A 27293-nucleotide genomic window follows, 5' to 3' on the forward strand; every position below is an offset into this window, starting at 1 on the left:
GGCTAAGATTCGTTTATCTATGATGTTCCCTGAGATTCATTCACTCATTGCATAAACTGCCGAGTGTTCATTAGGTACCAGACACTGTCTATGCACTGGGTAGAGTGTACTAGAAGATAAAGCATTAAAAAGATTATCTTTTTAGAAGATAAATAATTAAAACCAAATCTTTAAAAGTTTCTTCTCTTAAGCACCTTTTCACTTCCCTCTCATTATAATATTAGCCTGTGAATTCATGGAAAGCAAAAACTATGTATTATTTGTTTTTTTTTTTTTGTTTCCAGCCCTAGAACAATAACAAATTCAAGGCAATTTGTAATTTTTTTTGTTTCCAGCCCTAGAACAATAACAAATTCTAGTAAGGATTTGATGAATGAATGGCTGGATATACTTAAGAGTGCTTATTGTGACATTTTCTTAAAAATGTTAGTGGCCGGGCACTTGGGGAGGCTGAGAAAGATGGATCACCCGAGGTCAGTTTGAGACCAGCCTGGCCAACGTGGTGAAACCCTGTCTGTACTAAAAATACAAAAATTAGTCAGGCGTGCTAGTGTGTGCCTGTAATCCCAGCTACCCTGGACCCTGAGACAGGAGAATCACTTGAACCTGGGAGGTGGAGATTGCAGTGAGCTGCGATCGCACCACTGCACTCCAGCCTGGGTTACAGATCAAGACTGCATCTCAAAAAAAGTGTAATAACAAATTTAGGGGGGAAACAAGCGTGTAATCACTAGAAGATATGACTGTAATATATTTATAACTTGAGATCCAAAGTCCCTATTTTAGAATTTAGTCAATTGCTGTATATTTTCTCTGTGCTGTAAGTCTGCTTGGTGTAGGAATAGGGGTAAGACACAGTGCTTCTCATCAGGAAGCTCGTAGTGTACCTATACAGATACCGTACTTCGGCTTTCTCATTAGGTACAATGGACGTAACACTGTGGAGGGAAGACAGTTTTCTCAAGATTTTTATCTAGTGCAGTTATTTTCTTGCTTGCTGTCATTCCTTTGTTTTTTGTTTTCTCATTAATACGTTATTCAGCTTTGTATGTGCCGGTAGCCAAAGCCTAAATGTATTACAAAACAAAGGAAATTAAATATGATTCAACAAAGAAGAATCTTTGAAATTATATTTTAGGAAAGTTGCTTTTATGTCTTTTTGGCTCACAAACTAGAGAGAAAGGATACAGATAATGTATGTGACTAGCAGATTATATTAGCCAGGCTATCTGTTGTAAATGCTAGATTGCAAAATATCATTTAAGGTCTGTGTAAGAAGGAGTTTAGAAGGATATTTATGGAAATCCCTTCTGATATCTCTTTTCGCCTCTCAGCTGCTTACTTTGAATTCCTGGTTGTCTAATAAGTCTAGGAAGGTGGAGGCAGAAACAGAGTTATACCCTGTGGCATAAAAAAAGTGGGGGCGGGGGGTGCTTTGCAAAGTAGAATGAGGGAAGCCAGAAAAAACTCTGAGAAGCCTACTCAAGGAACATGCCATCAGAGGAATAGTCAGAAGTCAGATCAATTTTTTTAGAAAAATGTCTCCAAAGCAAATGGAATTACACTTTTGTGTTTATCAGGAAATCATGGAGTTGAATATACATTTTTTTTTCTTTTTTTGAGACAGGATCTCAAATCTGGTGCCCAGGCTAGAATGCAGCGGCACGATCATAGCTCACTGGAACCTTGAACTCCTGGGCTCAAGCGATCCTTCTGCCTCAGCCTCCCAAGTAGCTGGGACTACAGGCACGTGCCACCATGCCTGGCTAGTATTTTTGTTATTTTTTGTAGAGATAGGGTCTTGCTATATTACCCAGGCTGGTCTTGACCTCCTGGCTTCAAGTGATTCTCAGCCTCTCAAAGTGCTGGGATTATAGGCATGAGCCACTGCACCCGATCAAAGTATATACTTTCTTTTTTTTTTTTTTTGAGACAGAGTCTCACTTTGTCGCCAGGCTGGAGTGCAGTGATGCGATCTCGGCTCACTGCAACCTCCGCCTTCCTGGTTCAAGCGATTCCCCTGCCTCAGCCTCTGGAGTAGCTAGGACTACAGGCTCCTGCCACCATGCCCAGCTAATTTTTGTATTTTTCGTAGAGACAGGGTTTCCCTATGTTGGCCAGGATGGTCTTGATCTCTTGACCTCATGATCCACCCGCCTTGGCCTCCCAAAGTCCTGGGATTACAGGCGTGAGCCACCGCACCCGGCCAAAGTGTATACTTTCTAATATCTATACCCAGTTATCTTTGATGATTTAGCTGTATTTTTATAATAACTTAAAATGTCTTGTTTTTTTATCTTATGCCTTACTATTTTGTCCTCCTAAATATCATATTAGGTGTATGTGGTTGCTATGAATATTAAAAAGGAAGCAGAGTCAAAACCAAAAAGAGCAATTAAAAATACTGACGATGATGATGACGACTATGGTACCATCGATGAACTGCCACCAGATAGTTTAATAACACTGGTACAACCTGAACTACCAACACTCAGTCGCCTGTGGTTAGCAGCATTAAAAGATTATGCACTCTTGACTTTACCAGCTGAATTTTCTAGTCAGCTTCCTCCAGATGGTGAGTATTACATTCTGAGTTTTACTTTTATGGAGTTCAAAGTAGTAGTTAAACAAAATAGAGACGGTATAGACTGGCAACAACAGTTACTATAGTAACAGTTTAAATTTCTGTGGCTTAAGTTTGATGTTGTCTCAGTTAGAATATGTACTCTATATTGAATTTGTAGATAGAAGATGAGCTTTTTTGTTGGCTGAAGCAAACATATTAGCAAGCACTGTTACAATAATAGCTGTATGAGCTAGGATATTCCAAATAGCTATGGATAACAAGTCATTATGCATAACCATAGATGTATATTGCTGTACTGTTCAATGTGTGTATTTTCATATTCTATTTCAGATTCCTAGTGTGCCAATAAATTATGTTCCTCAAGTGCTTTGCAAATTGTACTTTAGTTTTCTTATCGAAATCAGTGTAGAAATCATCAACATTTTTTTCTGTTTAGAAAGTGTGTTATTAGTTCCTACTCGAAGAACCCATTCTCCTTCCTATATGTTAATGATAAGAATAATGGAGTTCCCCCTGCCCCCTTTTTTCCTTCCTTAATCCGTCATAACAGCAAGGAGTGATGAGGAAGTCCTCAGTGTTAGTAGTGGAAACAACAGGAGGTGGAGAGGAATAGCAGAAGAAGAAAGAAACAGAGGGAAGAAACAGAGTTGCCTGGTTATGATAGAAAGAGAAGATGATAGGGTTTTAGGAGCCACTGGCAACAATGAAGAGGTAAATTCTGTGACAACAGGGTAAGAAAAGGTAAGAATACTTAGTGACATCAGCAGTAGCAGAGAAAAGGCTGGAAAACTAGCATCAGTGAGGAAGAGACAGATATTCCAGTTCATCAGCTACAGAAAAGGGGTTACTTTTGGTGGCTTTATAAAGAGGAGAAGCCCTTTGGCTAGATTTCTCTTTTGTATGTAACAGGTATTTTTGTTAGTGGTTCATAAATGAGCGAACATGTATAATAGTAATGTTTTGGTCGGGCGCGGTGGGACACGCCTGTAATCCCAGCACTTTGGGAGGCCGAGGCGGGTGGATCGAGAGTTTGAGACCAGCCTGGCCAGCATGGTGAAACTCCATCTCTACTAAAAATACAAAAAATTAGCTGGGCGTTGTGGCGCACGCCTGTAGTCCCAGCTTCTGAGGAGGCTGAGGCAGGAGAATTGCTTGAACCCAGCAGGAGGAGGTTGCAGTGAGCCAAGATCGCACCATTGCACTCCAGCCTGGGCAACAGAGCAAGATTTCGTTTCAAAAAAAAAAAAGGTTTTTAATTGATTTGATTGCTTTACAGGTGGAGCATTTTATACGCCTGAAACTATTGATACAGCTAGACTTCACTATCGGAATTCCTGGGCCCCAATTCTCCATGCGGTGGCACTTTGGTTAAATAGCACAGGATTTACGTGCTCAGAGTCTACAGAAGCAGCAGCAATATCTGGTTTACAAAAACGTTCTACATCTGTCAATTTAAACCAGGCATCAGGAGCAGTGGGTAGTGCTAAATCTTTGCCAGAAATTAACAAAGACAGAATGCATCTGATTTTAGGTAGGTCTGTCATATTAATATATTTCAAGATTATCACTTCTGAAAATTCGTATCTTTCATTTTAAAGCTGTGGAAAGATTTTGTACAGTATAGCACAGTTCAGAGAAGGAAAAGTGAAAGGATTTTTCACCTCACCTTATAAATTGTTAATTGAATTTTTAACCTAGAAATTAAATTATTAAAAACTACTGAAACTACTTAACTGTCATGCTCATTCACAGAGCAATATCGAACAATTTTCAGTAAAAAAAACTTAATATGTTTTTTATTCAACAACAGGTTTTCTTTTTACTTGGCACTTAACCAATTATACCATTAAGAAAAAAATGTTTAAGCAGATTTCAGTGAATCCTAATGTAAAATTGCTTTATAAATGCTTGTTTTTATTAAAAATTCTTGTTTTTTGTGTTTTGTTTGAGACAGGGTTTCACTCTTGTTGCCCAGGCTGGAGTGCAGTGGCATGATCTCGGCTCACCGCAACCTCCGCCTCCTGGGTTCAAGCGATTCTCCTGCCTCAGCCTCCCAAGTAGCTGGGATTATGGGCATGCGCCACCACGCCCGGGTAATTTTGTATTTTTAGTAGAGGTGGGGTTTTCTCCATGTTGGTCAGGCTGGTCTGGAACTCCTGACCTCAGGTGATGCACCCACCTCGGCTTCCCAAAGTGCTGGGATTACAGGTGTGAGCCACTGCGCCCGGCTATAGATGCTTTTTTAACATTTAAGAATTTATACATTGTAATGAAGCTTTTAGTGATCTTATGTTTTCTGGGAGTGAAAAGGAACACAATAAGGTGTAATTATCGGATTCATCAGTAGATCTGGTAAGTGAAAATGTGAAAAACTTCCAAAACAATGACTACCCTTATGTAAATTAAAAGCAGTTGTTTACTATGATACCCATTGTGCCTCTATAACTTGCCATTTAAAAACTTTGTATGCATGAAAAATTATTTGGCTACCATTTAATGAAAAGCAATTTTATAATGTTTGTAAATTTATTTTCTTAATGTATTATTTTAAAAGTCCTAGAAATAAAAACTTAATATCTTCATAATCAACCTGATGGCATGGGAATTCCTTCTTTCACACGTAGCTAATTTGAATATTAACCTAATCGCAAAACTACAATCTTGTGTTGAGTTTGGCTGTTTAACTTGGAAACCATTTTGAACTCTACTTTAAGGTATTAATAAATACACGTTAAGGTAATCTGTAAAAACATAAATAGAGAAGAAATATGGGATCAAATAATGGAAAGTGTTTTATAAGTGAAAAAACATGTTTTTATTTTGTGCATTTCAGGTGTGAGTATACAGTTTCTTTGTTCCCCTAGACCTGAGGAGCCCATTGAACACGTTACAGCATGCCTGCAGGCCTTACATACCTTGCTAGACTCCCCTTATGCTCGAGTCCATATTGCAGAAGATCAGGTACAGTGTATTGCTATGATAGATACTTGTGTGGTTTTTTTTTTGAGTATTGCTTTACAATGGAAAAAAGGATGGATTTTTTTTCTGTATTGGATCCTATTTTAACATGATATGAATACACTGACTCCCTGTATTTATTCACCCAGTTACTTTTACTCTGTGCCTGGTCTGCCCCAAACATGGTTTGAGGTTATAGATAGTGAAAGCAGTTTCACTGTGCCTGAATTAGGAGATAAGTACAGTGTGGTAAGTGCTATTTTAGTGCATGTGAAGGTGCAATTAGAATAGAGAGGAGGAGCCCGATGTTGTGATAGGAAAGCAAAGGATGGTTTCTCAGAGTGGGCAATGGTTGAATCAAATCTTCAAGAGGAATTAGTGAGGCAACACATGCGGGACAGGTTTTCCTCTCAGAAAGAATAGCAAATACAAACACTAGGAGGCATGAGAGAACACGGCAAGTTCAAGGGCATAGCCATTTACTATGACTGATATGAATGGAACATGAGGTTGTTAGATGAGGCTGGACAACAAGGTGAAGACCAAATCATGAAGGTTTCTTGATGACACGTAAAAGAGTTTGAACCCTATCCTGAAAGTGATAGGGAATCATTAAAAATGTTTAAGTAGAGGAATGATGTAACTAACTTTATATATCAGAAGGATTATTCTGTCAGCCCGTAGAGGTAGGTTGGTTTGTAAGAGATGGGAAGGGACACAGGGAGGCCAGTTCTGAGGCTTTTTTCATAATTCCAGAGAAATGAGAACACTAGCCTAGGAAGGCTGAATAAAGGAAGAAGAAAGAGGACCAAGATTGGAAGCTTGAGGATAAATAGCATTTAAAAATTGAGAAGAAGGAAATAAATCAACAGTGGAAACTACTAGAGAAGTTGGAGGAGAACCAAAAGAGAACAGAGTTATCAAAGACAAGGGAGGAGTTTCAAGAAGGGTAGACAGAGTCTCAAAAGAAAGAATCGAGTAAATAAGCACAGAAATGAATCTAGAGGAGGCTATTGGTGACCTTCCGCAGAGGATTGTTTGAGGTGACCAGTAGCCAGATAGTAGAAGATCGAGGAGTGAATAAGAGAGTAAAGGAAGTGGAAGCATCTAGGCTGGGAAGGAAAGGAGCAAGATACATAGAGGAGGACATGGGGTAGATAAAAGGATCTGGAGGCTTTGGGAATAGTGCAGGGGGGACATGAGATAAGAAAGACTTGAGCATTGTCGTTATACTGAGAAGAGTAGCCTAACTAGAGAGAGAAGTTGAAAACATACGAGATATGATCAGAGTCCTTGAAGAATCCCTAGGAAGTCAAATAGGATAGGATAGGAGCACATAAGGAAAGATTAACCTCAGATTAAGCCTCACATAAGAGGCTGAACACATGATCTTAAGGAAAGAGGTAAAGGTGGCTTTGGTTGCAGTTGAGTCTTTTCCCCGTTTGAAATTTCAGTTAGGTTCATTGGATGGATTTGGTGTGGAAGATTGTGAGTAAGAAGCTTAAAGTGGGTGGCGAAAGTTTGTAATAGTTGCTGAAGTGAATAGAAGAGGAACTCACCAGAGATTTCTACAATCTGTGGTAGGCAGAGGTTGTAGAAATTCTTGGATATTCAGCTCAGGTTAGAAATTATAAATTTTAGCAGCATTGGACTCTACAATACTGTTTAGCTCAATTATTTCCTTCCAATAGGAGAATGATCATCTTTGAATATAAAGTGCATTTAAATATGTAAATAATAAATCGTTTGTTGCTTGAAAATACATCGGGGTAAAATGTGACCATTTCTCGAGATTTTTACAATGTTCTTATTTGTTAAGTAGTCCTATATTTTCATTTTAGCTACCTGATTTCTTTTTTTACATAGGTATTTTCTCAGATTTTAACAATATAAATTTATCCTTTGAGGTTGAAGTTAATTAACTGTATTTGTATTTATTTGTATTAGCTGATAGGTGTTGAGTTGCTGAGTGTTTTGCACCGCCTCCTATTGACCTGGAATCCATCATCTGTCCAGCTGTTGGTTACTGGAGTTGTACAACAGATAGTAAGAGCTGCTCAGGATTATTTGCAAGAAAAAAGAAACACTCTAAGTAAGCACTAGAAATTACACTAACTTTAAGTAAATCTTATTTTATACTCTAATTTTAAAAATATTAATGCCAGGACATAATTCTATAGTTCTTATTTTATTTTTTAGAGATAGGGTCTCATTCTGTCACCCAAGCTGGAGCACAATGATGTGATTATAGTTCAGCATAGTCTCTAACTCCTGGGCTCAAGATCTTCCTGCCTTAGCCTTCTGAGTAGCTGAGACTATAGGCACACTCCACCAAGCCCAGCTAATTTTTATTTTTATTTATTTTTATTTTTTGCGGGCGGGACAGTCTTACTCTCAAGAGCCCAGGCTGGAGTGCAGTGGTGCAATCTCGGCTTACTGCAGCCTCAAACTCCCAGGATCAGGTGATCTTCCCACCTCAGCCTCCAGAGTACCTGGGTTTACAGACACACTCCACAATGCCCAGCTAATTTTTGTATTTTTGGTGGAGACAGGGTTTTGCCATGTTAGGCTGGTCTCGAACTCCTGAGCCCAAGTGATCCATCCATCTCAGCATCCCAAAGTGCTGAGATTACACGTTTGAGCCACGGCACCTGGCCAGAAGTTATTAATTTTAAAAAAAAATCATACATTTAGAAGATTTGAAATTGATTTTATTTTCATTAGAAAGGACTGAATGAAATTGCTGAGAGTCGACTATTTTTCACCTTTTGTCAGTTTCATCTGGTTCAACCTAACATGTGTTATTCCTATTACAAAATATATACCCAATAAAAATACCTGATAAAGATTTTCCAAGTGAAAAATGAACTGTCTGTTACCTTTAAGGACAGATCAATGCACAGAATTCTAGGAAGGCAGAGAATTATACAGAGAAAGACGTGTGACATTATTTGACATTTGCTTGTAAATTCTTTTGAAAGAATTTCCTAAGTATACTTGTGTTGTTTTACATACTTTTTTTTGGCTGGAAATTTCACCAAATGATCTTTTACCTCAGATGAAGATGATATGGAAAAAGAGGCCTGTACCATATTGGGAGAAGGAGGTGACAGCGGTGGTCTCATTCCTGGAAAATCTCTTGTGTTTGCAACTATGGAGCTGCTGATGTTCATTTTAGTACGGCATATGCCACATCTCAGTACCAAGGTGTCAGACTCTCCAAGTCACATAGCCACTAAAACTCGACTATCAGAAGAAAGTGCTCGTTTGGTGGCAGCCACAGTTACCATACTCTCTGATTTACCATCCCTTTGTTCACCCGCTGGTACGGTATTGATCAGTATTTGGAAATGCATTATATTACAGTAGACAAAGATGAGCTTGCCTTTGATTTTAAGCACTGTTATAACTCAGTTTCCTCTTAAATCTCAAGTGAAAAATAAGAAGCTGGTCTTTTTTTAAGGTTTTGTCTACCCTTAGGAGCCTATGAAGATTAAAGATTCAAAAAGTCACAAACCTAAGGTGCTCTTTTCAGATGTGTTTCAAATAAGACATGGAACTACAGGTTGAGGAAAGACAGTGTCAGCAGATAGACATAAAGTGGAATAACTAAACTCTATCTTCCAATCTGGTTGCCACTCTTGAGTAACACTGAAAAACTCAAGGCCGGGTGTGGTGGCTCACGCCTATAATCCCAGAACTTTGGGAGGCTGAGGCAGGTGGATCACCTGAGCTCAGGAGTTCATGACCAGCCTGACCAACATGGTGAAACGCCATCTCTACTAAAAATGCAAAAATATTAGCTGGGTGTGGTGGCGCATGCCTGTAATCCCAGCTACTCAGGAAGCTGAGGCAGGAGAATCACTGGAACCTGGGAGGCAGAGGCTGCAGTGAGCCGAGATCGTGCCATTGCACTCCAGCCTCAGCGACAGAGCAAGACTCTCAAAAAAAAAAAAAAAAAAAAAGAAAGAAAAAGAAAAACTCTGAAGAATGTCAGAGGAGACTTTTTTTTTTTAAGCTCATCGGCTGTTGTTAGTGTTAGTGTATTTTATGTGTGGCCCAAGACAATTCTTCTTCCAGTGAGGCTCAGGGAAGCCAAAAGATTAGACATTTCTGATCTAGAAGGTAAAAATGGTATCAGATAAAGAGATAAATTTCAGCTCAACACACGGAAGACCTTTCTACCTCTTAGAGTTACCCTACATATGTGAAAATAATGAATTCTCCATCTTTGGAGTTTTGCAAGCAGAGGCTACAATGGCTGCAGGTCAGAGTGGTGAAGAGATTTTTTCCTTTTGTGGGAGGTTGAATTTTCATGACCTAGAATTTTCAGTTACAAATTCTAGGATTATTTCATTTCTTCTTTCCTTGCCCCAGTAGTCCTTTTACTTTCCTGGTCTGATTAGGTTGACTTTAGTACACCGAGGATTGATTACATGTCTTACAATTGCTATAAAACTCATCAAGTTACTCAGATGCTTCTCACAGTATCTGGTGTGTTTTTTTCCTGTTTTTCTGTCTTCCTTTTTCATTTTCATTACACAGGCCTTGAAATATTAAATAGGTGAAGTGTTAGAAGTAATAAAAACAAGGCTATGCTGGAAAAAGAAAGAAAATACCAATTCTATCTTTGAAATAATATGACACTTTATTTTCTTTTTCAAACATTGAATTATAGTAGTAGTAATGCAGTAAGTTTTGTATAAAGACAAGAAAAAAAACAATATTAAACCACAATCAAATGCAAAAAATACAAGCAATGGAAACAACTATAATATGGGAACTGAATAGTTATGAGGTAATCTGATTTGTTTTTCTTTCAGGATGTATGACAATCCTGCCCACAATTCTGTTCTTAATTGCAAGAATATTGAAGGACACAGCAATAAAGTCTGCAGATAATCAGGTTCCTCCACCAGTCAGTGCAGCTCTTCAAGGGATTAAAAGTATTGTGACACTTTCAATGGCCAAAACTGAGGCTGGCGTTCAAAAACAATGGACAGCTCTGATTCGTAGCACGCTTGCATGCATCCTGGAATATTCTCAACCAGGTAACCTATCAGTTTTAAACGTTTTAGTCAGTTAGGACATGTGTTCCCTAAGTAATGAATTAGTTGAATAAGCTTATCAGAAAACTGCTGTATAACAATGAATCAACTCAGAGAGGTATGTTAGTCATATCTTTCAGATGTGAACTTTAATACTCTTTTCTGGATTGTTGACTCTAAATGCCCTTGTGTTAATACTTATAAACATGTTGGGGCCAGGCGCGGTGGCCCACGCCTGTAATCCCAGCATTTTGGGAGGCCGAGGTAGGCAGATACCTGAGGTCAGGAGTTTGAGAGCAGCCTGATTAGCACGGTGAAACCCCATCTCTACTAAAAATACAGAATTAGCTGGGCATGGTGGCACGTGCCTGTAATCCCGGCTACTTGGGAGGCTGAGGCAGGAGAATCGCTTGAACCCGGGAGGTGGAGGTTGCAGTGAGCCAAGATCACACCACTGCACTCCAGGCTGGGCAAAAAACAGAGTTTTTTGAAACTCTGTCTCAAAATATATATATATGTATATATACTGGGAGGTTTTTTGTTTTTTGGGGTTTTTGTTTGTTTTGATTTTTTGAGACAAAGCCTTGCTCCGTCACCCAGGCTGTAGTGCAGTGGCGTGATCTCAGCTCACTGCAACCTCCGCCTCCCGGGTTCAAGTGATTCTCCTGCCTCAGCCTCCCGAGTAGCTGGGATTACAGACGCCCGCCAACACGCCTGGTTAATTTTTGCATTTTTAATAAAGACGTGGTTTCACCGTGTTGGTCAGGCTGGTCTTAAACTCCTGATCTCATGATCTGTCCGCCTTGGCCTCCCAAAGTTGTTAGGATTACAGACGTGAGCTACCGCACCCGGCCGGGAGGTTTTAAATATATACATATATATCTCTCTCCAGAATTTTTTTTTTTTTTTTTTTGAAGCAGGGTCTCACTGTGTCGCCCAGTCTGGAGTTCAGTGGCACGATCTCAGCTCACTGCAACCATCGCCTCCCAGATTCAAGTGATTCTCATGCCTCAGTCTCCCAAGTAGCTGGGACTACAGGTGTGTGCCACCACACCTGGCTAACTTGTGTATTTTTTGGTAGAGACGGGGTTTCACCATGTTGGCCAGGTTAATCTCGAACTCCTGACGTCAAGTGATCTGCCTGCCTCAGCCTCACAAAGTGCTGGGATTACAGGCATGAGCCACCGTGCCTGGCCTCTCTCCAGAATTTACATGTGTTAATATATGTATGTTTTCTTCAAGTTGTTGTTTTACAATAAAAGTAATAAAACAGGAGAGAAAATTGAAGTACCTGTCACTACTCCATTGTACCCCCAGATGGAACTACATGTTGATATTATGTTTTTTCGGGTGTTTTTGTTTTTTTGTTTTTTGAGACGGAGTCTTGCTCTGTTGCCGAGGCTGGAGTGCGGTGGCGCAATCTTGGCTCACCACAACCTCCGCCTCCCAGGTCCCAGTTCAAGCAATTCTCCTGCCTCAGCCTCCCGAGTAGCTGGGATTACAGGCACGCACCACCACGCCCAGCTAATTTTTGTATTTTTAGTAGAGACGGGCTTTCACCATGTTTGCCAGCCTGGTCTTGAACTCCTGACCTCATGATCCTCCTGCCTCGGCCTCCCAAAGTGCTGGGATTACGGGTGTGAGCCACCACACTCGGCCTGATATTATGTTTTTTCTTAGAAATATCTATCTATATAAATAAGTATGTTTTCTATATGAGTATGTGTCAGTTATATTAAATATATATTTATATATGTGTTATATAGAGAGTAAGATAACTATGAGCAATATATAGTATTTCTGTTTTAAAATTTACATAAATAATGTCATTTCATTCTGTGACTCCACAATAACATTTTTTACATCTATTAATGTGAATATATAAAACTCTCATTTATTTAACTCCTATATAGTTTTTGTCATATGTTTTCATCAATTATTATTCATTTCCTTGTCAATGATATTTTTGTTGTTTCTAATTTATCCCAGTTACAAAGATTGCTGCAGTTAACATCCTTACAAATTTCTCATGCACGTGTGCTGTGAGAGATTTTCTAGGATGTACACCTAGAAGTAGAATCGATGGTACATTTCAATGTCATCAGACATTGCCAAATTGACCTCCAACATAGCTACATGAATTTACGCTGTCAGCAGCAGAGCATGATAATCTGTATTTTCCCACATTCTCACCAGTATTTGATATTGTTGGACTTTTTAATTTTGCTATGTTTGGTAAAATACACTGTCTTACGGTTTTAATTTGCTTTGCTCATTTTCTTAGTAAGCATTAACACTTTTCCTGTCTATGTTTAATTTTTGGTGAAATGCTTACATTTTTGTGTTTTCCTTCTGATTGACTTTTTATTTCAAGGTTTATTTCTTTTGTAAAGAAAATTAAAATAACTGAAAACAAAGAATAGTAAAGAAAGATTTGTCATCTCACCTATTAAAACATTTCCACGTTGTCTAAAACTGCAGAGTAGGCCCAAGAATCAGTGTAACAGAACAGATTGCTTTGAAACAGACATTCATCCACGTGAGAATGTAATATATGATAAAATATAATATATGATAAAAGCACATTCATTACGCTTCAATATGAAGCGTAATGAATGTATCAGTTAGCTGTTTGAGAAATAAATTTCATTTAGGCTCTCATATCATGAATCAAAACAAATACCAGATAAAATAATAAAATAAAATGTTTTAAACAGGAAAACAAAGAAAATATAGGTGAATGTTTTATGTTAAGAGTGGCAGAGGACTAACTAAGTCAAGGAAAGATGTCTCAGAGGACAATTTTACTGTTTTGGTCTATATAGAAATTAGATGGGGTGTGGTGGCTCACGCCTATAATCCCAGCCCTTTGGGAGGCTGAGACAGGTAGATCGCTTGAGCAGAGGAGTTTGTGACCATTCTGGGCAATATAGTGAGACCCTGTCTCTACAAAATAAAAAATAAATAATTAGCTAGGCATGGTGGTACATACATGTGGTCCCAGCTATTTGGGAGGCTGAGGCAGAAGGATCACTTGAGTTCCAGAAATCAAGCCTGCAGTGAGCCATGATGGTGCCACTGCACTCCGGTCTGGGTGAGAGAGTGAGACCCTATCTCAAAACAAACAGACAAACAAAAAAATTAACTTCTACCCATCAAAACACCTTACATTAAATGGTAGATGAAAAAAAGACAGCTGAAAAGCTGACAATAATATTTATGTCTGTGTTGATATCATTAATATACAAAGAGTTCTTAGAAAAAATTCACTTACTAACCAATAGGTGAAAGAAGAAAGAGGCCAAATGCAGTGGCTTACGCCTGAATCCCAGCACTTTAGGAGGTCAAGGCGGGTTGATCACTTGAGGTCAGGAGTTCGAGACCAGCCTCAATGGTGAAACCCCATTTCTACTAAAAATATAAAAATTAGGCCAGGCACGGTGGCTCACGCCTGTAATCCCAGCACTTTGGTAGGCTGAGGCGGGTGGATCACCTGAGGTCAGGAGTTCAAGACCAGCCTGACCAACATGGAGAAACCCTGTCTCTACTAAAAATACAAAATTAGCTGGGCATGGTGCCACATGCCTGTAATCCCAGCTACTCGGGAGGCCGAGGCAGTAGAATCTCTTGAATCCAGGGACGCAGAGGTTGCGGTGAGCCGAAATCATGCCATTGCACTCCAACCTGGGCAACAAGAGCAAAACTCTGTCTCAAAAAAAAAAAAAAAAAATTAGCCAGGCATGGTGGCAGGCGCCTGTAATTCCAGCTATTTGGGAGGCCAAAGTGGGAGGATTGCTTGAACTCAGGAGGCAGAGGCTTCAGTGAGCTGAGATCGCGCCACTGCCCTCAAGCTTGGGCGAGATTCCATTTCAAAAAAAAAAAGAAAGAAAGAAAAGAACACACATCTGTATCAAAGAAAATAGAAATGGCCACCAAGCATATAAAAAAAAAATCAGGGCCGAGTGCATTGGCTCACACCTGTAATCCCTGCACTTTGAGAGGCCAATGCGGGCAAATCATGAGGTCAGGAGTTCAAGACCGACCTGGCCAACATGGTGAAATCCCTCTCTACTAAAAACAGAAAAAATTAGCTGGGCGTGGTGGCAGGCGCCTATAATCCCAGCTACTCAGGAGGCTGAGGCAGAAAAATCTCTTGACCCTGGGAGGTGGAGGTTGTAATGAGCTGAGATCGCGCCACTGCACTCCAGCCTGGCGACAGAGTGAGACTCCCTCTCAAAAAAAAAAGAATGCGTAATTTAGCTGAGCATAGTGACGTGTGTCTGTGGTGCCAGCTACTCAGAAGGCTGAGGTGGGAGGATCACTTGAGCCCAGGAGGCAGAGGCTGCAGTAAGCCCAGATCGCACCACTGCACTCCAGCCTGGGCAAAAAAGCAAGACCCTGTCTCCAAAAAACAGAAACATATTCTTTAGCCTTACTGATCAAAAAATTATGTTCGAGGTTATTTATCACCTATTATATCTATCTTACAACAATGAAAATGTGTGATAACTATGTCTGGAAATGGGAAGAATTATAAAGTACATGATAGTATATTCATTTGGATAATATATCCAATATATCTATTAAGTATCATGTTTATAACCAACTATATAAATTAACCCAGATCCGAAGAAATTAAACCAAAACATAGTAATTTAATTTAAACTTTACTGGGTGGTAGAGTTACAGGTTTTACTTTCTCTCCTATACTCTTTTTCTATTTTAAACAATGAATACATTCAAGTGAATATGTGACTTCTAAAAAATTATAAGGGATAACTTTAGTTTTATTAATGTTATTAAAATTATTTTAGCTCTATCAAGAGCTGGTATTTTGTTTCTTAAGGTAGATTTTAACAAACTGAAGAAACATTAAAAGCCATATTTATATATTTATATGTTTGTATAGATAGGAATAACAAGGGCTGGCCATGGTAGCTCACACCTGTAATCCCAAAGGAGGCCAAAGTGGGCAGATCACGAGGTCAGGAGTTCAAGACCAGCCTGGCCAATATGGTGAAACCCCGTCTCTACTAAAAATAACAAAATTTAGCGAGGTGTGGTGGTGTGTGCCTGTAATCCCAGCTACTCAGGAGGCTGAGGCAGAAGAATCGCTTGAACCCATGAGGCAGAGGTTGCAGTGAGCTGAGATCACACCACTGCATCCCAGGCTGGGCGACAGAGCAAGATTCCATCTCAGAAAAAAAACACACACACACACACACACACACACACACACACAAGGAATAACAAGAAGAAGAAATAGTTAAGAATTTGTGTCTGGGCGCAGTGGCTCACGCCTGTAATCCCAGCACTTTGGGAGGCCGAGGTGGGCAGATCACGAGGTCAGGAGATCGAGACCATCCTGGCTAACACGGTGAAACCCCGTCTCTACTAAAAATGCAAAAAATTAGCCAGACGTAGTGGCAGGCACCTGTAGTCCCAGCTACTCGGGAGGCTGAGGCGGGAGGATGGCGTGAACCCGGGAGGCGGAGCTTGCAGTGAGCTGAGATCGCGCCACTGCACTCCAGCCTGGACGAAAGAGCGACACTCTGTCTCAAAAAATAAATAAATAAGAATTTGTTTTAAAATAATTAATTTAATTTTTGTTGAGGGGGTCTAGAGTCAATATTTTTGAGATTGTTCATTAAGGCAAAGTTTTGATATGTTATCAAGCTAGTTCATTCATATGAGGTGAACTTAAAGGTCTGATAATAGAATTAACTTGCTTGAGATATTCTGTCTGGAACTGAATTCATAGGAGACACAGTCAGTAATGAAGTAGGGATCAAAGCCACAGGCATATTTATGTATTTGTATATCGAGGCAAGCATATCCCTTGCTTAACAAGCAAAGTTTTATAATAGAGTATTTCCATTATGGAAATCTTATTTCCTGTTATAAAATCTGGCATCTTTCACTTTAAAAACTATATGTATGCATGTGAACATGTACAAGCATGTACAAAAATCCTCTTGGATCTCATGAATCACTCTTGATTGCTGCAACATTGTTTTTCGTTTTTAGGCCCTTTGGCTTTGAAATAAATTTCAAACTTTAAAAAACGTTGCAAGAATAACATAAGGAACTCTAGCATACCCTTCTCCTAGATTCACCAGTTGTCAGCATTTTGCCACACATGGTTTATTACTTTCTCTATAATCCACATATCATTATTGTTAATATTATTATTAATTTTGCTGAACCATCTGAGGATATGAAGTCATCATGACTCTATTCCTACATACTTCATGGATATCCTAAGAACAAGGACATTCCCTTCCATAACCACAGAAGAATTACCAAATTTGGCACTACTTGTCCTAATAATAACCATCATAAAGCCCTTTTCTTTTTTTTAAGTCATTATATTGCCTTAGTCTCCTTTAATCTGGGGCAGTTCCTCAGCCTTTGTCTTTCATAACATTAATGTTGTTGAAGAATACAGGGCGTCTATTATGTAGATTGTTTCTCAGTTTAGAATTGTCCAATTTTTTTTTTTCCTCTCAGGTTAGATTCAATGTATACATTTTGGCAGGAATACTGCATAAGTAATGTTATGTCTTAGTACATCATATAACTAAGACATATTGCTTTGTAATGTTGCTTTGTCCCATTATTGGGAATCTTAACTTTAATAACTTTTTTAAGAAATTGTCTGCCATGTTTCCCCACTATGAAGTTGCCATTTTTCCATTTTATAATTAATAGGTAACCTGTGGGGAAATACTTTGAGACTTTCTCACTTGTCTGTTCCCATCAAACTTTCTTTCTTTCTTTTTTTTTTTTTTTTTTTGAGTCTCACTCTGTTGCCCGGGCTGGAGTGCAGTGGCACGATTTTGGCTCACCACAACCTCCACCACCTCTACCTCCTGTGTTCATGCAGTTCTCCCACTTCAGCCTCCCAAGTAGCTGGGACTACAGGTGCCCGCCACCGTTCCCGGCTAGTTTTTGTATTTTTAGTAGAGATGGGGTTTTGCCATGTTGGCCAGGCTGGCTTTGAACTCCTGACCTCAGGTGATCCCCCCACCTCGGCCTCCCAAAGTGCTGGGATTGATTACAGGCATGAGCCACCGCGCCCGGCCCGTAATTTTTTTTTTTAATTCAGTGGGTCCCTTATTGTTACTTCAATGTGGCCCCATTATTTCTTGAGCACTTCCATACTTTCTAGCCCCAAGACGTAGCAGACTGAGTATTTTCCCCCTCACTGTTCTAGAATCAGCCCCTTCTCCAAAAGCCTTGATTCCTTTCAGTAGAAAGTCATATTTAGATGCCCAATCTTCTTAAAATCACAATTTAAAAATAAAATGGAGCCGGACACCTTGGTTCACCTGTAATCCCAGCACTTTGGGAGGGTTGCTTTAGGCCAGAAGTTCGAGACTTTCCTGGGCAATATGGTAAGACGCTGTCTCTATAAAAAATTTTTAAATTCAGCCGGACATGGTGGTGCATGCCTGTAGTCCCACCTCCTCGGGAGGCTGAGGTGGGAGGGTTGCTTGAGCCCAGGAGTTCAAGGCTGCAGTGAGTTATGATCATGGCACTGCACCCCAGCTCTTTCTGGGGGGGAAAAAGAAAAAAAATTAATTTTTAAAAATGAAAATAAAATAATTTTTGATAAAAAATTGCTTGCAAAAAAAAAAAAAAAATTGCTTGCAGCATTGCCAACTCTGAGTAAGAGATTATATTCTACGTAGAATAAATTCCTATGATGGGGTTTTCAGGGTTTTTTTGTTTTAGGTTTTTTTGTTTGTTTGTTTGTTTGTTTGTTTGTTTTTGAGACAGGGTCTCACTCTGTCACCCAGGCTGGAGTGCGGTGGCATGAACGCAGCTCACTGCCACCTTAACCTCTAGGGCTGAAGTGATCCTCCTGCCTCAGCCTCCCAGGTAGCTGGGACTGCAGGCATGCACCACCATGCTTGGCTAATTTTTTTGGTTTTTGTAGAGACAGAGTCTCACCATATTGCCCAGGCTAGTCTTGAATTCCTGAGCTCAAGCAGTCCTCCCAATTTAGTTTCCCAAAGTGCTGGGATTACAGGAGTGAGCTACCTAGTCTGGGTGGGTTCTCAGGTTTTTAACATTTGTGACTCAGGTTATTATAAATTGATTAAATCCTTCAAATTTTACATCTCTTTTGTTTGTTTTTTTGTTTGTTTGTTTTGAGACTAAGTCTCACTCTGTCACCCAGGCTGGAGTGCAGTGGTGCAATCTTGGCTCACTGCAACCTCTGCCTCCCGGGTCCAAGCGATTCTGTAGCCTCAGCCTCCCAAATAGCTGGGATTACAGGCATGCGCCACCATGCCCAGCTAATTTTTGTATTTTTAGTAGAAATGAGGTTTCACCATGTTGTCCAGTCTGTTCTAGAAATCCCGAAGTGCTGGAATTACAGGCGTGAGCCACCACACCCAGCCGACATCGCTTTTTTTAAACTTTATTTCTTTACATTAAGTTAATGGACTTTTTCTAGACTATTGTTCTTAACCCTTTATTCCATATTACAAAAGGCTGGTACCCTTATTATGAGATAATGTTAGCATGTCAAATGTATATGTTCGTAATCCTACTAAAGTACTGATTATCACTGGGTATTTACAGTTGCCAAAATAGCTCAAATTTACACAAAAGGTAGGGATCAGTTCTATTGAAGAAATGATAATCACAAAATGTTTGGAACTCGTATTTTATATGTTCAGAAATACTGTTCTTTAGAATAAATGTTCATATTTCTAGTATTTTTAATTACATACTATATTTCTGTTCAAGTTGTTTCTATTCCTGAATAAATGTAATGGCAAGTAATTCCTTAAAATTCTTAAAACACTGTCTTCAGGAAATTGTCTAAGTTTTTTTTTTTGTTTTTTTTTGTTTTTTTTTTTTGAGACAGAGTTTCGCTTTTGTTGCCCAGGCTGGAGTGCAATGACACGCTCTTGGCTCACTGCAACCTCCACCTCCCTGGTTCAAGCGATTCTCCTGCCTCAGCCTCCCAAGTAGCTGGGATTACAGGCATGCACCACCATGCCTGGCTAATTTTGTGGTCAGGCTGGTCTCGAACTCCTAACCTCAGGTGGTCAGCCTGCCTCGGCCTCCCAAAGTGCTGGGATTACAGGCGTGAGCCACTGCAGCCAACCGTTTTTTTAATGGTTGTATGGAATTTACAGGTTTTCATATTTACTAAATTGAAAGGAGATATCACTTAAAAATGTACTCTGGATTTTAAAATTAGTTAGAATATTTTATAATCATTTAGCATTAAATATAACTGCATACATGTAACTTTATACATTGAACTTCTTACAGTTGTCTGTGGACTGTATTAGGTTGAGGCAAGTACTACTATAAATGTTGGGGGGAGAGAGAGATGATTGTTCAAGATTAAAATTATGGCCAGGCACAGTGGCTGACACCTGTAATCCCAGCACTTTGGGAGGCCAAGGCAGGAGGATCACTTGAGCTCAGGAGTTCAAGAGCAGCCTGGACAACATGGCAATACAACGTCTCTCCTACAAAAATAAAAAAATAAAATTCCAAAATGTTTTAGAAACAGCACACTTCTTTCATTTTTCATTTTCAGAAGACTCTGTACCTACACCTGATGAAGTAAGCATGCTAACAGCAATTGCACTCTTCCTGTGGTCTGCTAGTAATGAAATAATAGGAGTCCAGTCATTACAGAATGGCTGCATGAACAGATTTAAAAATGCATTAAATTCATGTGACCCATGGGTAAGTTACACTTTACACAGACATAGATAAAAACATTTCCCTTTATCAGGAAAATGTCAGATTGATTCATTAAAATATGTGATACATAATGAAAAGCTAAGTATTTGCACTATGGCTTTTGAATGGAAAAACTGAAACAAATCACTGGGTTTAAGCACTAGAACACATGTGTATGTTTATTCACATATGTAGAAATTCTTCAATATCTGAAATATTTGATTAACCCCAGGGCATACTGGTAGAGACAAGAGTCTATGATTATGTTTTCCAGTGTTTATTTAAATGACGCTAAGGACATTAAAGGAGAAGTTTATATTATTAGACATTTTAATGAACCTACTAGAAACTGTAGTTTGTCTAGAAAGTAAGAATTTATTTTACAATGTCAGAGTCTAAACTTGTGATTCTCAAGCCTGCTACATGTCAGAAATTTTAAAAAGCACAAACATTCTTGAAGGCCAGGCACGGTGGCTCACGCCTGTAATCCCAGCACTTTGGGAGGCCAAGGCAGGCAGATCAGGAGGTCAGGAGTTGGAGACCAGCCTGTAGTGAAACCCCATCTCTACTAAAACAAAAAAAATAGCCAGGTGTGGTGGCAGGCACCTGTAATCCCAGCTACTTGGGAGGCTGAGGCAGGAGAATCACTTGAACCCAGCAGGTGGAATGAGTTGAGATTGTGCCATTGCACTCCAGCCCGGGCAACAGTATGAGACTCTGTCTCAAAAAAAAAAAAAAGAAAAGAAACATTCTTGGACTCCACTACTGTCTTCCTGAATCTGAGTCTTCCAGATAGGTGGCTCCAGGATCTGTATATTTAAAATGTTCTTCAGGTTTTTCTTGTGTCTAGCCAGATTTAGCCACTTGTGTTCTACCAAAGCACTGAAATAGTTTTCTTCCACTCTGTCCCATATATTGGTGGGTCTTCCCTCCCTCTCTTCTTTCTTTCCTTCCTTCATTTTTTTAAAAAAGTGTTAATCTGAAGCCTTTCTAATACAAAGTGGAGCCAGTAAGACTTTATTTTCTAGGTCTGGAAACCTTACATTGTTAACAGTCATTTCCAGGGAATCAAATGGTTTTGAGATATCTAAGCAATGTATTTTTATAGCTTTGTTTCAAATCATTCAAATATTAACCTTCCTTACTAAATATATTTGGTTAAAATGGGAGGGACAATTGTACATTAAAGGAAGAATTAAAAACAGAAGTGGGAATAACTGATTTCTAACTTATTTTACAGTATAAAAATACAGGAATTGGCCGGGCATGGTGGCTTACACCTGTAATCCCAGCACTTTGGGAGGCCAAAGCGGGCAGATCACAAGGTCAGGAGATTGAGACCATCCTGGCCAACATGGTGAAACCCCGTCTCTACTAAAAATACAAAAATTAGCTGGGTGTGGTGGTGCACACCTGTAATCCCAGCTACTTGGGAGGCTGAGGCAGGAGAATCGCTTGAACCCGGGAGGCAGAGATTGCAGTGAGCCAAAATGGTGCCACTGCACTCTAGCCTGGCGACAGAGCGAGACTCCATCTCAAAAAAATTTAAAAAAAAGAAATACAGGAATTGTATAAGCATGGTGATCTGGTCATTAAAATATATGAACATTTTTGACTAATTTTTGTCAGAAAATTCTATTCTACTCCATTTCTCTAAGTAGAAAATGTAATTTCCATTTTCATCCTGCAGTATCACTTATTTTCAGTACAGAGTAAGATGCAATGTGATCGTAGAGCAAATAAAAACTATACACATGTTAATTGATAATATGTTCTTCTTATATAGGTTCAAGCCAAATGTTACCAGCTTCTCCTCTCAGTCTTCCAACATTCCAATCGCGCCCTTTCAACTCCTTATATTCATTCATTAGCTCCAATAGTGGTTGAAAAGCTAAAAGCTGTTGAAAGAAACAGACCAGCCAGTAACATAGAGCTTTTAGCGGTTCAAGAAGGAATAAAAGTTCTTGAAACATTGGTTGCTCTTGGTGAAGAACAAAACAGTAAGTATATTCTTATAAAAAGCTACTAGTTCAAAATGAAGATCTATATTGTATATAAATCTTATTTGATACTAGAAACAGGCCTGTTGGGCACGGTGGCTTACACTTTGGGAGTCCCAGCACTCTGGGAGGCCAAGGTGGGTGGATCATGAGGTCGAGATCGAGACCATCCTGGCCAACATAGTGAAACCCCATCTCTACTAATAATACAAAAATTAGCTGGGCGTGGTGGCGCACACCTGCTCTCCCAGCTACTCGGAAGGCTGAAACAGGAGAATCACTTGAACCCGGGAGTTGGAGGTTGCAGTGAGCCGAGATCGCGCCAGTGCACTCCAGCCTGGCAACAGAGCGAGACTCCGTATCAAAAAAAAAGAAAAGAAGAAAAAACAGGCCTTTGCTTATGTTACATAATATAGTGAGTTGATTTTTTTGTTTGTTTGTTTTTGAGCAGGAATTTAAAATGAATTGCCCATGGCGTTTCAACACAGTGATTTTTTTTTTTTATTTTCTAGGAATGTATGCATCCCTTAAGATCTAGGAAAAATATAGATGTTTAATAGGGTTTTTTTTTTCTTTTTTTTTAGACAGTCTCGCTCTGTCACCCAGGCTGGCATGCAATGGCACCATCTTGGCTCACTGCAACCTCTGCCTCCTGCACTGAAACAATCCTCCCACCTCGGCCTCCCGAGTAGCTGGGACTACAGGCACGTGCCACCATGCCTGGCTAATTTTTGTATTTTTTGTAGAGACAGGATTTTGCCATGTTGCCCAGATTGGTCTCTGACTCCTCCTGGACTCAAGCAATCCACCCACCTTGGCCTTTCAAAGTGCTAGGATTACAGGTGTGAGCTACTGTGCCCATTTCATAGGGTTTTAAAATAATACATTCTAATCTTCATAATCGAGGTATAAAACCTTTATAACAAATATAACTAGTTAAGTATTAATACCAAACATAATTAATATCTCAAAACTTTTTATTTAGAATTTTTTTTAATTTAATGAAAAACTACTGCATACATCCATTTAACCAGAGACTTATGCAGTTTAATTTATTTTCTTTATTCCCTTAATACTTAAGCTTTGATTTTATCACAATATTTGTCCTTCAAAATGTGATTTTTAATTGTAGAGAGACTGTACTTTTTAAACTAGTGTCTTATGATTGAACATTAAGCTGTTTTTAATTTTTCAAGATCACAAATGAAGCTTTCTTTTTCTTTTTTTGAAACAAAGTCTTACCCAGGCTGGAGTGCAGTGGCACGATCTTGGCTCACCGCAACCTCCACCTCTGAAGTTCAAGTGATTCTCCTGCCTCAGCCTCCTGAGTAGCTGGGATTACAGGCATGCGCCACAACGCCTGGCTCATTTTTGTATTTTGAGTAGAGATGGGGTTTCACCACGTTGGCCAAGCTGGTCTTGAACTCCTCACCTCTAGTAATCCACCTGCCTCAGCCTCCCAAAGTGCTGGGATTACAAGCGTGAGCCACTGCACCTGGCCGAGATGAGCATCTTTATTCTTAAATTATTTGTGTCAGATTCCTAAGAGTGAAACTACTGGAGAGAAGGGAATGCACATTTTAAGACTTTTAATTGGCCAGGCGCAGTGGCTTATGCCTGTAAACCCAACACTTTGGGAGGCCAAGGCGAGCAGATCACTTGAGATCAGGAGTTTAAGACTAGCCTGGCAAACATGGTGGAACCCCATCTCTACTAAAAATACAAAAAATTAGCTGCGCGCGGTGGCTCCTGCCTGTAATCCCAGCACTTTGGGAGGCCAAGGCAGGCGGATCACCTGAGATCAGGAGTTCGAGACCAGCCTGAACAATATGATGAAACTCTGTCTCTACTAAAAGTACAAAAATTAGCCAGGCCTGGTGGTATGCGCCTGTAATCCCAGCTACTCAGGAGCCTGGACGGGAGAATTGCTTGAACCCAGGAGGCGGAGGTTGCAGTGAGCTGAGATCGCCCCACTGGGCTCCAGCCTGGGTGACAGAGCGAGACTCCATCTCAAAAAAAAGAAAACAAGACTTTTAATCTATATTGTCAGATTGCTCTCCACCTACAAACTGTACCTGTTTTTTCTTTTATGTTAAAAATTTTTTCCTCTTCTTTTAAAAACATTTCACAGAAAATTGGAAAAGTAGTAGAGATTTTTGAAAAGCGATTTCAGTAGCTCCTCTATAAAATAATAATCCAGAACTATGCCAGTAGAAGAAAAGAATGCAGAGGAGAAAGTGGAAGAAAGGTTTATCTGATTTGATGATTAACTGGTTATAGAAGGCAAAAGAAAAGAAGCAAATATTACTATGTTGCATGAAAATAACATGCAAGATTTATTTAACATCAATAAATAAATATTACTATGTTGCATGAAAATAACATCAAAATGAAAATAACAACAAAAAAAGGCAGTGTTTGGAGAAGTTGATAAATTTAGTTGAAATTAGTAACAATATAGGTTATTTAGGCAAAAATGTTATGACTGACATTGCCTATGTTTGGCAAATCAAAATAACTTTATTTGTATTTTTATTTTACTAATTGTAAATTCCATAAAGATGAGGACTGAATCTTACTCACTTTGTAATCCCAGCACTAAGTTTTATTGCATTCTAGTATTTAAAATATTTTTGAGTTGACTCTTGGGATCAATTCCTGTACAGGCACCCTAATTTGGAATTAAATTTAGCATGAGGACAGATAGGGAAGGGAACTTTTTTTTTTTTTTAATTCTGTATTGTTTGATTTTTTTGGCAGTAAGAATATATATATCATTTGTATAATTAAATATAGTTTAATAGCTAGTTAGGCTTTAGCAATGTCCTTGAAATAAATGACCCTTTTTCAGTTTAAGATACAAAACAACCAAAGCATTGTAATTTCCACTATCTACCAGACCAATTTATAGCGTTATTAGTGAGGTGTAGCAATGATCAGCACCATCGGTCAGGTGTGGTGGCTCACGCCTGTAATGCCAACACTTTGGGAGACCAAGGCGGGTGGATCACGAGTTCAGGACCAGCCTGGCCAGTATGGTGAAACCCCGTCTCTACTGAAAAAAAAAAAAAAAAAAAAAAAAAGAAAGAAAGAAAGAAAAAAAAAGCCGGGTGTGGTGGCGGGTGCCTGTAATGTCAGCTACTCAGGAGGCTGAGGCAGGAGAATCGTTTGAACCCAGGAGGCAGAGGTTGCAGTGAGCTGAGATCGCGCCACTGCACTCCAGCCTGGGCAACAGAGTGAGACTCTTGTCTCAAAAAAAAAAAAAACAAAAACAAAAAAAAGCACCATCGTGATTTCTTCATTTTTTTAATGGACTGCTTCACTACTCAGATAACAGATGTTTTGTACTCTAACAAGACTTTTAAGAGGTAGAATAAGCAGTTTGCCTGTTTTTAAAATTAAAACTGAATCTAAGACTAAATGCCATGCAAAAACTAAAGGCAAACAAGTCTCATTAGTGAAATAAGATGACATTCATTAGGAGGATACCATCAAATAAATGAATGAATGTAAATCATACTAATTTGATGGCATCATTTTTATACTTCACTTCATATTTTACATAGTTACATGATTCCAAGAGGGTAAATTTTCAGCTTTTGAATTTAAGTCATTCAACTTTTTTCATCCCATTTACAGGTGTTAATTTTGTTGTCAACTTTACAGTATCCGGTATAAGAATGGGCAATATATGTTTTTTCACCCTGCATGACCAAGGTTATAAGCTAAAAATATTAGAATTATATTTGACTCCTTGTTCATCATCTTTATTGAATCTATTATTCAAATCTTGTCCCATCTCTTTCTGAAATTTCTCTAGGTTTCAAGAGAAACTTGCACCTTATTCTTATATCTAATCACCTCCTAAATAGATAACTATAATAGTTTTCCTAGCTGATATTTCCCATCAAATTTACCTAAAGTAATTTTATCTCTCCTTTGCTTAAGAATTTGGAAAAGTTTACTTTTTCCTTACAGCATCAAGTCTGAACATCTTTGCTTGCTTTTCAAAATATTTTTTCTGCTCCCAAACATGTACCTACTAACCTGACCAGACCAGTTTTCTTTCTGTGCTCCTTTTAATCGCTTACATTGTTCATATTATTTTCACTTTCCTCAGTTGTTTTTTCTCCTTCTCTTCTTATACAAATCTATTAAACCTACATTAGATCTTTTCTTTGAGAAACATTGCCTAATTACTTAGCTCACTCTGATCTTACCCTTCATAGAATTTATTTGGTATTTGTAACCAACCAGATAAAATCCCAAAGTATTCCTCAGCTTCATGATTCTCTTGGTGAATTCTATACGGAAATGCTACCCACATTTTTTAGCACCTAGTACTCTAATTGTTCTATGTGCTGTCTACTGTTTTCATTTAGATAATAAAAGAATCCAGGTAGAAACAAATTATATAACATTTCCTATAATGCTTAGCATATTTCTAGATATTTGATGAATACTTAAATAACTTATATTTTTTCCAGTTATATATAATGTGTATTTATATATATACATATACACACATATATGTGTGTGTGTGTATATATATATATATATATATATATATATATATTTTTTTTTTTTTTTTTTTTTTTTTGAGACAGACTTTCGCTCTTGTTGCCCAGGCTGGAGTGCAGTGGCCTGATCTTGGCTCACTGCAACCTCCGCCTCCCGAATTCAAGCGATTCTCCTGCCTCAGCCTTAGGAGTAGCTGGGATTACAGGCGCCTGCCACCACGTCCAGCTAATTTGTTATATTTTCAGTAGAGATAGGGTTTCACCATGTTGGCCAGGCTGGTCTCGAACTCCTGGCCTCAGGTGATCCACCCACCTCAGCCTCCCAAAGTGCTGGGATTACAGGCGTGAGCCACCGCATCCGGCCTCCAGTTATATTTTAAAATTGTTAAAACCAAAACCTTAATTTTCAACCTACTGTTGAAAACCTACTATTGAAACCTCTTCCGATTTAGTAAGCCAATAT

General features: G+C 39.0%; 1 protein-coding gene across 11 annotated transcripts in view; it reads left to right on the top strand.

Moving 5' to 3' along the window:
- The window catches only part of HEATR5B (HEAT repeat containing 5B), a 117981-nt gene that overhangs the window by 75323 nt on the left and 15365 nt on the right, over positions 1-27293 (top strand). For 7 of the 11 annotated variants that reach the window (XM_054548218.2, XM_024242659.2, XM_063713721.1 and 4 more), the window contains exons 28-35: positions 2338-2575; positions 3864-4118; positions 5421-5548; positions 7493-7637; positions 8604-8870; positions 10369-10596; positions 20162-20313; positions 22097-22310. In XM_054548218.2, coding sequence (XP_054404193.1) covers positions 2338-2575; positions 3864-4118; positions 5421-5548; positions 7493-7637; positions 8604-8870; positions 10369-10596; positions 20162-20313; positions 22097-22310 — 1627 coding nt within the window. Of the gene's footprint in view, positions 1-2337; positions 2576-3863; positions 4119-5420; positions 5549-7492; positions 7638-8603; positions 8871-10368; positions 10597-20161; positions 20314-22096; positions 22311-27293 lie in introns of those variants that run through there. The other 4 variants (XM_063713723.1, XM_024242661.2, XM_054548219.1 and 1 more) reach the window with 3 other exon arrangements.

Source organism: Pongo abelii, chromosome 12 (assembly GCF_028885655.2).
Source record: "Pongo abelii isolate AG06213 chromosome 12, NHGRI_mPonAbe1-v2.0_pri, whole genome shotgun sequence".
Taxonomy (NCBI): Eukaryota; Metazoa; Chordata; class Mammalia; order Primates; family Hominidae; genus Pongo; species Pongo abelii.